The sequence below is a fragment of the Pituophis catenifer genome, unplaced genomic scaffold (genome assembly GCF_029215685.1).
Source record: "Pituophis catenifer annectens isolate HBS135680 unplaced genomic scaffold, rPitCat1.0.hap2 SCAF_6, whole genome shotgun sequence".
Taxonomy (NCBI): domain Eukaryota; kingdom Metazoa; phylum Chordata; class Lepidosauria; order Squamata; family Colubridae; genus Pituophis; species Pituophis catenifer.
Window position 1 is genome coordinate 21,478,353 of NW_027256886.1, and position 12,980 is coordinate 21,491,332.

The window sequence follows — 12,980 nt, forward strand, 5'->3', positions numbered from 1 at the left end:
TAAATAAAATATAAATAAATATTACAGTAGCTTGATATCATTAAAAAAGAACATATAGAATAAATATGAAAACATGGAAGTGAAAAGAGCAAAGTGTTAACTCCCAAAGCTTTACAAACCACTTTGTATTGATCATTACTCTTAATTATTAGGATGAATCCAAAAGCTAGGTCTTCCTTTTCAATATTTCAACAAATCTCCCACAAAAGCTCCCCTGCCTCTTTCTTTAAGATAATTTGGTATCAGATGAAAATCTACCTCCATTTATACTGAAAGGAACAGCTTGAATAATTTTCATTTTGTATAGGATATTTTAAAAATACATAAGCTTCATGTTTTTCCTTCATGTTTTTAGAAGATGTTTGTTAACATGCAGCCAAAGAAAAGGAAATAATATTATTTAAAATTTTATGAATAACACTTATTTTCTCATCACATATTTTATTCCAGAATATGAAACTCTAAAGAGTTTTTTTTTTAAAAAAATGCATTAATAAGAAGATTGCAAGAATCTGAAATAATCTTTAAAAACTATGCATCTGATACAAATGGATAAAACTTATGGAATCTGTAATATTCTGAAAAACAGGATATCTTAAACCATGATTTTATCACGAGATTCAAGTTAACAATGAATCTAAAATTAAAAGAAAAAAATCTGGATGAAACAAACAGAACTTTAAAATAAAATTGGAATTTAATAAAGCAAATAATGTATTGGATTTGACAAAGATTTTTATCTTGTACTAATTTTAGGTCTTTTTTTCAAATGAATTCTTACACCTGTCTAGCTACTGTAAATGCAGTAATTAATAATATATAAGGGCTGGCTTATTAACTATATAACAATAATAAACATAAGTAATGTGGCTGTTGAAGTAAACATTAACCTATCTTACTTTTTTTAAAAAAAAATAATATTTTCATTGCCTTACTCACCAGCAGCTTCAAGGACCAATTGTAATCTAGCTTTGGCTTGCTCAGCAGCAGACTGCAAAAAAAGAAAACAATACAGATGATAAATAATGTATTTATGCAATAATTAAATGTTGAAATCTGGGTGGATTGATGTCAACACATAGTTCTCAAATTTACTGTGTTATGTATTAATAGACATATGTGATTCAGTACTGTTCCACTTTATTCAGGTTCTGGGATCAAATTTTCTGACAATTTTTTTTTGTTTCAGAATTTGAATTTCCTAAAATAATCTTCTAAAACGTAAAATATACAGAGACCAATTTTATTATGAACATGTTTTACATACAAAAATATATAAATATAAATACAAAAAAGGCAATTAAAGGCATGTAAGATATGCAAATAAATGAAATAATAAATTGGATGAATAAAGAGTTTTACAAAATGTAGCAGTTTTCCTTATATAATCCAATAAATACATAATCCATTTTAAATCCATTTTAATTCAAAAACTTTCATGTCTAAAATATGAAAGTAACATGACATATAAACTAAGCTCCAAATAGTTGCTCTAAATTAAATCATTTGTGATTTAAATTATTGTTACTATTGTTTTATTTTTTTATCATTTGTTTTACTGTAACTATAGTTTTTTGTTTGTTAAGTCCGTAAAAAAATGTTTTGCATTACACTGTGACTAGTCATTTATATTACAATTAACAATATGTAATTAATTTTCCAGGTATTAATTGTCAATGAAAAGTATTTAAAAAAATTAAGCCAAAGGTTGCAATGATGCTACCATTTAACTTTCTAGAAACTGATAAAACCATAAATAAGTCAAGATATGATATATTTTGGGGAAATATAGTTTAAAACTTCGATAAAGCAAAGTATGACAGCAAAGTACCTCATCCAAGTACTTTTCCCTCAAATAAAAAAGTAACTATGAGAAATTTAATTTTAATATCAAAATATTTCTAATTTTTATACTCCACAAGAAATGTTGGAAATCTATACATTATAGCAACTGAGGAAGCACACCAATACATTTAAGTATTGTATTTCATCTGCTTAATCTCTCCCACTGGTAATCCAACAGCTACATACTGTATATACTTATAGCACTCAATCTGGTCTCTTTCGACCCTGAGCATATTTTACACTTTCCCATAAAAATCTTTGACGGATCGTACAGGTTACTCCACTTACAACTTTTGGTTAGTGACTGTTCATACTTACAACTGCACTGAAAAAAGTGACTTATGACCTTTTTTCACACCTACAAACATTGCAGCATCCCTAAGGTCACATGATCAAAATTTGGACACTTAATGACTGGCCCTTATTTCTGACATGTGATCATCTTTTGAGATCTTTCGACAAGCAAATCAATGGGGAAGCCAGATTCACATAACAACCAAGTTACTAACTTCACAACTGTAGTGATTCACTTGACAACAGTGGCAAGGAAGGTCAAAAAATGTGGCAAAACTCACTCAACAACAGAATTTTTTATCTCAATTATGGTTGTAAGTCAAGGACTACCTGTATTTGTCATGGGAAGGGACTGAGATGGCTTGTGTCCAGCCTGTACTAATCATGCTGGCAGAGGTGGGCCTTCTCTGTTGTTGCTCCTGCCCTCTGGAACATCTTGTCCCTGTCTTGTGAGGTTGGCCCCAATCCTATCATTTCATAATGGCCCTAAAACGTGGCTCTGCCAGTTGGCTTGGGACCCCAGTGGGGGAACAGTACAATGGAGGTAGTTGATTGAGTAATAACAGATCCCACCTTCCTCCCACTCCACCCCCGTCCTCCCCATGTGTTCTTGGTTTAATGTCTGATTTTAACTTTTTATCTTATGTTTTACCTGTGGTAAGATGGATGTCCATCTTACCTGTGGTAAGATGGACGGCCAATAAATGGAATGAATGAATGAATGAATGAGCATTCAACAAATTCTCCATAAGAGAATTTGCCTGAAAATACTAATGTATCCCACACCTAATTTATTTAAGAATGGGGAAAAAAATCAAGTGTGTGTGAGAATTCTAGCCCATTACAGAGAATGGGCTACAGAGAATTTTGTTTAAATTCTCCTCCCAGTCTCAGATTACAGCATAATCACATTGCTTTTGGTATGTGCAAAACAGTAAGCAGGCAGTTGAAAATTCCATAGCGGGAAATAGTTAGGAGGAAAATAAAAGCCATAAGTGTGAAGCTGAATATATGGAAAGCACAGCTGTAATCATGTGATTTTCCACTTAGTGACTGCTTTGCTTAGTAGTGAAATGTCTGGTTTCAATTAAGATCATTAAATGAGGACTATATAATCTTCAATCCAATAGATCCTGTACATGCCCTACAGTATTTAGCTTTTCTAGCTCTTTTTCTTAACTCCATATCCCTAACCCTAACATATTTACTATTTTTAATTTTGTGACTCCCAATTCTTTGCTCAATCAGAATATGGTACGATGTTTTTATTTTTACATAGAGCAGCCCAATTCTGTGCAGATAAACTATGAAGTCCATATGATAGATTTTACCATTAAGTAATTGTCAATTCTAGCACCATACAGATATTCTCTATGATGACCTATCCCTAATCTGGTATTTCAGGTCTCCCGATGGTGCATTCATTGATGCAGTAAGTGATTCCTTCCACATTGCCGCTGGTGTCCTCTGTTCTTGCTTTTTCCCAATCATCTGGGAAACTATCTCCAGAAAGGTAAATCTTCATAATATGGCTAAAGTATGCTAGTTTGAGCCTGGTCATTTGCACCTCACGTAATAAGTCTGGGTTGATTTGCTCAGTTTGATTTGATTTGCTTGTTTGTTTTCTCGTCAAAAACCACAGGATTCTTCTACAAAACTAAAGTTCAAATACATCAATTCTCTTCTTATCCTACTTATCCAAAGTCCAATTTCACTTATTGATCTAATAAGGTTATATAGGTTTCAGCATGCATTCTTCTCCCCAACTCAAGTCATGTACATTTCAGTTACCTGGATTACAATAATTCATTCAGCGTCCATTCATTGGTGCTTAACTTTATGGCCATTGAAGTGCCCTCATGGTTACATGACTGGAATCTGAGCTTTTGGCAATCCAATCTCAATCTGTTCGCATTTACAACAGGATGCCAAGCCCACCATGATCATGTGATCGCTGTTTATAAACTTCCCTGCCAGTTTCCTCACAAAGTCAACAGGGAAGCCAACAGGGGAGATTGCAACTGCTTCCTTTTTCAGCACAGGGCACTGGACCCTGTGTCCTCCTTAGATTGCAAAGTTCTTCTTAGATTGCAAAGTCTTTCGTTCTAATTTCAGGAGGGCAGGATAAGTGACCACTGTGCCACAGCAAGGAAGCTCTCTCAGCTTTGTTTCTCGATTGCACCATGCTGCTTCCCCTTCCTGCCCTGGCTAGAAAGTCTTTCTAACTTTCTAGCACACGGTAGTGGTGGTGGTGAGTTTGCAAGTTGGGCTGGAGAAAGGAATCTGAGCCGGTTCTGTACTTGTTTAACAACTCACACAATGGTTTAATGATCACAGCTGGGAAGGTTGGGATAGCAATCTTTCAGCAATGCATTCACATCAGCACCTCTCTTAACAACTGGGAGACAAACTCTGCACCAAGTGGAAGATCCAACAGGTTCCTAACAAACCTAGCAGACAACTTCGTTTCCCAAAGAGTAGAGAAGGGAAAAGGGGATCAGCCATATTGGACTTAATTCTCACCAACAGAGATGAAATGATAGAAGGTGTTGAAGTTACAGGAACCTTGGGGACAAGTGATCATGCATATTGGAATTCAACATTATGCAAGCACAAGTAGTAGAACAAAGTCAAACTAGAGTTTTGGACTTTAAGAGAGCTAATTTCAATAAATTTAGAGAGAGCTTGGGAAGGATTCCATGGATGAGAAACCTCAAGGGGAAAACAACTCAAGAAGCTTGGGAAATTTTGAAAAGTGAGATTATAAAAGCCCAGTCTAACACAATACCAATGAAGAAGAAAAATAACAGCTCTCAAAAGAAACCAGCATGGCTGCATAAAGAACTCTCAACAAATTGAAAGACAAAAAGGACAAATATAAAAAGTGGGAAGAGGGGCATATAACTATGTCAGAATATCAGCAAATAGCCCGAGCCTGCAAAGATGAAGTGAGGAAAGCTAAGGCTCACAATAAACAAAGGCTTGCGACAAAAGTAAAAAATAACAAAAAAAGCTTCTTTTAACATGTTAAAAACAAGAAAAAAGTCAATGAAACAATTGGTCCAATTGCTGGGAGAAAGTGGCAAGAAGGTGACAAGCAACAGGGAGAAAGCAGAACTACTTAACTCGTTTTTTTGCATCTGTTTTTACACAAAGGGAAAAAACAGTCCAACCTATCAAAAACAGCACCACAAAAAACAGATTAGGAACACAAGTTAAAATAAGGAAGAAAATGGTAGGTGAGTACCTGTCCATCCTAGACGAGTTCAAATCACCAGGACCAGATGGATTACACCCCAAGGTTCTGAAGGACCTGGCAGATGAGACCTTCAGAACCACTGAACTATAACTTTCAAAGATCCTGGAGCACTGGGGAACTGCCAAAGGACTGGAAAAGAGCTGATGCAGTTCCCATCTTCAAAAAAAAAAAAAAAAAATAGATCCAAGAAACTACAGACCTATCAGCCTAACCTCAATACCAGGGAAGATTCTGGAAAAGATAATCAAGCAACAAATCGGCAAACACCTAGAAGCAAACAAAGTAATAACCAAAAGCCAACATGGGTTTGTCAAAAACAGATCATGCCAGACTAATCTTATTGCATTCTTTAACAAAGTGACAAAATTAGTGGACCAAGGAATACTGTTGATATAATTTACTTGGACTTCAGTAAGGCATTTGATAAAGTAGACCATAATCTACTACTAGATAAAGTAGAAAAATGTGAGTTAGACAGCATCACCACCATATGGATTCGTAACTGGCTGACCAACCGCACTCAACGTATAGTCCTCAATGGAACTGCATCTACATGGAGGGAAGTATGCAGTGGAGTACCCCAAGGCTCTGTTTTAGGCCCAGTACTCTTCAACATCTTCATTAAAGACTTGGACGAGTGGATAGATGGGTAAGTCATCAAATTTGCAGATGACACCAAGCTGACAGGAATAGCCAACACTCCAGAAGATACAGAAGGATCTTGACAGACTTGAACATTGGGCACTATCTAACAAAATGAAATTCAATGGTGAAAAAAATAAGGTTCTACATTTAGGCAAGAAAAACAAAATGTACAGGTACAGTCCTTGCTCAATAGTAGTAAGTATGAGAGGGATCTTGGAGTCCTAGTGAACAACCATTTAAACATGAGCCAGCAGTGTGCAGCAGCTGCCAAAAAAGCCAACTCAGTTCTAGGCTACATAAACAGAGGGACAGAATCAAGATCATGTGAAGTGTTAATACCACTTTATAATGCCTTGGTAAAACCACACTAGGAATACTGCATTCAATTTTGGTCGTCACGATGCAAAAAAGATGCGGAGACTCTAGAAAGAGAGCAGAGAAGTGCAACAAAGATGATTAGGGGACTGGAGGCTAAAACCTATGAAGAATGGTTGCAGGAACTGGTATGTCTAGTTTAATGAAAAGAAGGACTAGGGGAGACATTCCAATATCTCAGGGGCTGCCACAAAGAAGAGGGAGTCAAGCTATTTTCCAAAGCATCTGAGGGCAGGACAAGAAGCAATGGGTGGAAACTAATCAACAAGAGAAGCAACTTAGAATTAAGGAGAAATTTCCTGACTGTTAGAACAATTACCTTGTCTCCAGAAGTTCTGGAAGTTTTTAAGATGTTGGATAACCATTTGTCTGAAGTGGGGTAGGGTTTTCTTCCTAAGCAGGAGATTGGACTAGAAGACCTCCAAGGTCCTTCCAATTCTGTTATTCTATTCTATTCTATTCTATTCTATTCTATTCTATTCTATTCTATTCTATTCTATTCTATTCTATTCTATTCTATTCTATTCTATTTGCAATGACTTATGACTATAATGAGCAGGCTTCATTATGGTCATAAGTTGAGGACTATCTACAAAAATCATTGAACAAAATGCATGGCAATTTACATTCGTGTATGAAATGGTTTAATAGTTTCATTCTTATAGAACAATAAACTTTGGTTAAAGTAAGTTAATATTTCTGCTTAAAAAAAGCAACATCAGTTAAGAGGAAAAACACTAAAGAAAGAACCATCTGCAGCCAATACTATTTGTTGACTTATACAGAGTTTATGAAGTTTAGAGTGTTAATTCAAATTGGCCCAATTTGTGCAGTATTCAGATTTTTAAAATCCTTCGAAAGCCATTTCAAGGGCATTTCTTACCTGTTGGAGGAAAAAGTTGTGATTTTTCACAATTGATTCTGATTAAGTAAAATCTTCATCATTCTAGCAACATCTTTCAATCTAGAATTTAAGGATTCTTAATCACAGTTTTCATTCTAGATTTGTTTCAAATGAGCATAAACCAAACTCATTCATTTCATTTATAATGAAGTCTATCATGATGTTGTGGAATTTCATGACATTTGCATAGTACAAATGATTTAAATTGAAGCTAGTAGTATAAATTATGTAATATTCATTCATCTATATTATTTGTGTGATAGTTGTGTGATAGTGGTGGTGATGCAAATGACACAGACTGTCATGGAAGCACGACGGAGCTATTCAAGAACTGCTAATAGATTTATTTGGTGATTGCCATATTTTCATTTGAGTTAATAAAAGAATAAAAATATGTGTATGTCTACATGTGTAATGTTTGCATTTGAGACAGTTCTTAAAACCTCAATCTATATCATAAACTTCCAAGTGTAAAAAAAAGTGTTATTATTTAGTTGTATTGGTTGAAAATGCCTTTCAAAACAAAAATAAAAACAAAAAATCCTCCAGCAATCAAGCTAGTATTTAATCAAACTTCTATTGAAATGTTTATGGAAGAAAATACATACTTAGAAAAAATAATTAAATTCTGTTAGTAAAATCATTTATTGTCCTCCATAAAATGTCTACACACATATGCACACACACATGCACACACAGAATATGAAATCAGCAACATTTTACACATTCTCATACTTCAGAGAGCGCTAACAGCATTTCACTAGTTGAAAGCACTTTATCTTCATGTCTCTATAAGGCAGGGTTGGTGCATAATATTGTAATTTATATTGCCTAAATGTTATTTTGGGAGCATTGCATCATTTCTCAAACTTCATGACCTTTACAATTTTCTAAACTTTTATTTCCCTCATTATTCTGAACAGATTTCATTACATATTTTGAATGTAAACAACCCTGAATAATGATGGGGATCCATTACGTATGTACAGCTCTGACAATTGTGCATGAAACCGAGATGGAAACCCAGTGCATTAATTTACCTCTCATCTTCAGTAACTGCACTCCCATAAAAAGTTTTATACTCAACTCACATAAATCATGGAGAAGAAAAATGAGAAAATCTGGTGGCTAACTCATCTTCTACCATTCTGCGAAAATGAAATTCACTGAAATACCTATCAAAACTGCAATCATAAAGAGATAATGTCTTCTTAGGTCTATCTGCACTTTCCGATTTAATTTCCTCCATGCCCTTGACATCCACAGATACCATTAAGATTAAGCGCATATAGTAACTGAGCAGTTTTCAGATTTTGATATATGGGGCCTAGGCACTAAATGTAATATCATCATTTGAAAATTAATGCAATATTTCTTTTGTTAGTTTTTTTGACTAGGAAAGCAGGATGAATACTTTGGTTTCTCTCAAGTAATTTCCCCATCAGAATGACATGCAATTATGAATAGCTATGCACCTGGTCAGAGGTCAGTCAAATTACTACATCATTTAATGAGTAGAGAGATCAAAATGGAGCACACTGTTGCTGCTGAGAGACGCCTTGCAGCCTGCTACATCAAATGTGATAGAATCATTAGAGTAATAAGCATGAAAATCTGTTTGCAGATTAACCTGTGGTTTCATGCTGCTTTCATCTAATGGGGCACTGTGGAAATCTTGTCAGCTTTTCATCAGCTATGATCAAATTACTGAAATTGCGTACAAACCACTGGCACAATTGGAAACAACATCCACAAGTACAGGGTTTTTTATGTAGATGCCAAAGAAAATAACCATCTTTGTATTTTATAGTTTTATTTACTTCATCTGATCGTTCTGACAATCTGTGCTATAAACATCTATGTATGTGAGCAAATTGTAAAATAATACCAGTCTAATTTATGAAACAAAAGTAGCCCTGAAAAATAAAAATATACTTATTCTTGGTACTGCTAATCTAAATATTGTTAGAAAAAAAAAAGATAAGCTGATGCTTGGAAACTATGTATTATTTATAGAAAAAAAAAGTAAAAGTTTTATTTTAAAATAGAAACATTAAAGAAATCAATCTTTTTCACATTTCAACATCTTGTTTTAAATACATTTATCTAATACAAATAGAAATGTAATTTTAAACAAAATTTAGATTTTCATTCTCTATTAAAACATGTTTCTAGTTAATTTTCCTATATTATGATAACATCTTTAGTAATTATATATTGAAAAATATTATATAAAACTTCCTGGTAAATAAAATTAGAAATAAAGTATTTTAAAATTAGGACTGAAAACCTGCCTCATAATAAATAAATTTATTATGTTAAAATATATTTCCATGATACATAACAATAAGCACTGATGATTTTGATAGAATGAAATAAATGGTGCAGTAAAATAAGTTAGCAATTAGACAGAAAGGATTTTTCTCTCTATATTGTGAATGAAGTACTATCGACGAAGCTTTCACTGAAAATGTCAGTCAGAAAATGCAAACATGGACACTGATGATGAAAGTGATGTGTCAAAACTATGTTATCAATGAGGTAGTTTGATAATATAGAGTGACCTTTAATTCCGAAAACAATGAAAAGGAAGTCCACACTGCACTTCACACCCGGTGAGATCAGCCTGCCTCCAAGCCTGCTGGCTTTTTGAAGATCCTGAATACATGGCTACGTTTCTGGGTTTGAAGGTTTGAGTGTACATTTGATCCTGAGAATTAGTTCTATTGAAATATTTGTGTTATATCTGTATTGATGGTCGTTTTACCTTGGCTGGGAATTCTCTATTCATTTAGAGGTCAATTTGTTTTGCTGTTTCTTTAAAATTATTAATTGTTGCTAGCTTCCTAGAATCTCTTGTTTGAGATGGATAGCCATATAAATTGAATAACTTGTTATATCAATTATGGTAGATGAAGCTCACACTAACTGCCAATTAAAGTTTACTGACAATGCTTCTGCAGTAAGGTCATCAAATCATATCTGTGGTATGACCTTAATTGGGCCTTTGCACTTGGAAATGAACTTTAAATTGCATAATTAAAACATAACCATTTTCAAATTCTTCAAAGGAAACGAGGGGACTGACAGCAAGTTTAGCTACTCACTGTCCATTAAAACTCTTTAACCAATTGTATCACAAAAACAAACAATCATAAAGTTATATTTTTACAGGTAATTCTTGACTTACAGTCATTTGTTTAGCAACTGTTCAAAGTTACAAAAGCATTGGAAAAAGTGACTTATAACCGATTATCACACTATCCCTACAGTCATGTGATCAACATTTGAGTATGATTTTAACGTAGTAAAAGTTCATATTGGCAATTGGCAGGTATTTAAGGCAGTTGCAACATCCCGGGGTCATATGATTGCAACTTTCCCAGCAAGCTTCCAACAAGCGAAGACAATGGTGGAAGCCAGATTCGCTTAACAGCAGGGTTCACTTAACAACTTCAGCAATGTACTTAACAACTGTAGCAAACAAGGTTGTAAAATCAGGCATGACTCAGCAACACTGTGTGTAGATGTGCTCCTGTGGGAGCTGTGTTGGTTGCTGATTTGCTTCTGGGTCCATTTCAAGTGCTGGTTGTCACGTTTAAAGCCATTCATGGCTTGGGACCAGGTTATCTGAGGGTCCATTTCTTGACGGTCACATCCACCCAACACACTAGAGCAGGAAGGCAAGGAATGTTGCGGGTCCTGTCCCCTAAGTAGGTACATCTGGTGGGGCCTAGAAGAAGGGTCTTCTCCGTGGTGACTCCCTCTCTTTGAAATATTAGAAATTAGACTGGCCCCCACTTTGACACTCTTTTATAAGGCTGAAGACTTGGTTTTGCCAATGGACCTGGGGAATAAAAAGCAGGATGGAGGCCACCAAATGACTTATTTGACTGTGTGTTGTCGCTAGGGTGGGTGGGAGGGGGGTTATTATTATTTTTCTATACTATGTTTTTGTTGTTTGTAATCTGCATAGTGAGTGAGTAGACAGCTATATAAATTTTGTAAATAAATAAACCACCATGCTTAACAACAAAAATTTGGGTCCCAATGGTTGTCATAAATTGAGGGCTATCTGTATAAGGTTTCATCAACCTAGGTGAATCAGGAACTATTTGAAATGTATGCAAATGCTAAAGGAAAGAGCATATTCATATGGTCAATAGAATACATTATAGAAGAAATTCGTCCTGAGAAAGAAAATAGAAAGTACGTACTGTAAAAACTGTTCTTTCATGGCTCTATGCATAAAATCAAATATATCTCCCATTTATCTCCTGAAAGACAAGAGTTACCTGCTTGAATTGGTAACAAGAAACTTTGAGCTACAAAATGGGATCAATGCTAACATACTGCAAGCATGGAACATTTTTCCAGCTGCTGCTGCTGTTACAACTGTCACCACATCCAAAATAGTCAGCATTTAATAATCTTTGTTCAGAGAATTTGGTCTCCTCAGGTTTTTTATGTTTTATTTGGCTAGGCTTAGGTCTAGGAAGTCTTAAGAAAATACGTCAACTTATTTAGAAACTGCGTAATGCAGAACAGTATCTAGTTTAAATTAAATATTAGGAAAATGTTTAATTCCCTCTATATACACGTTTTATACATGAATAACACAGATGGCAATTGTACTCCACTGCTAACAAATACTTTTGTTACAGAATTGCATTTTTGCACCTTACAGAGTGCAATACATTGCAACATAAAATACGTTTTTTTTGTGCCAGTGACTAACAGAAATTTGCACTTTACGCAGTATATTATTTTTTCTTATAACGTATTAGTTCCGGAACAACAACAAAATAAGAATAAGAACTTGGAAATGTATACTTATACTAAAAATATTTTCCTGTATTCTGAATCTTAACTAATATCTTTGAATAATAGGTGCTGTAAATTCAATAAAAGCTCTAATCTGTTCTGGTATCAACAACATAGTTAAGCCTTCGGCCTGCCTCTCTTCTGTAGACCAGAATTTGATGCTCAATCATTGACAGAATAAGAGTAATATATACACTCCCAAATCTCTAGAATATTTTACCTAGATACACGTTGACTGCTTTAATTCACTTTGGAAGCCAATTTTGGTTAAAAATGTGTATAATAATCTGTTTTCACTGCTGTAAAGCTTATTTTTATTAATTCTTTTGGTGATTCTTTTTGGCATTTTTCCATCTATTTTTCCATTGTATCAAATGTAAATTATTTTCATTTATTTATTGTTTATTTGTTTGTTTGTTTGTCTGCTTGCCTGCCTGCCTACCTACCTACCTACCTACCTAATATATATTGGCATTTGAATGCTATTTATTTAGATAATATTTATTCACAAAATACATATTATATTTAGGAGAAACAAAAAGTACAAAAATATCTTTCCACACAGAATTTAAAATGTAGTTTATAATTTGCATTATATTATATGCATCAGTTAATTTTCATTAATAAATTAGCAAATTATTAATTTGTTATCACTTATAAACATTAGTGTTTATGATTCAGCAGCATTAAAGCCTTCAGAAAAGGTGCTGATATTGGAGGAATAGAGGAACAGAAAATCTGAAGTTTCAAAGACAAAATTACAATGGAACATAAATAAAAACATGGGAAAGTTCAGCATAGAGAAGGATAAATGAGTTGACTAAAGGATATTTA

The 12,980-nt window shown here is 34.1% G+C and overlaps 1 protein-coding gene across 4 annotated transcripts in view; it reads right to left on the reverse strand.

Moving 5' to 3' along the window:
* RSRC1 (arginine and serine rich coiled-coil 1) overlaps positions 1–12,980 on the reverse strand; it is a 136,171-nt gene that overhangs the window by 55,296 nt on the left and 67,895 nt on the right. For all 4 annotated transcript variants that reach the window (XM_070945114.1, XM_070945113.1, XM_070945111.1 and 1 more), the window contains one exon: positions 940–991. In XM_070945114.1, coding sequence (XP_070801215.1) covers positions 940–991 — 52 coding nt within the window. The remainder of the gene's footprint in view (positions 1–939; positions 992–12,980) is intronic.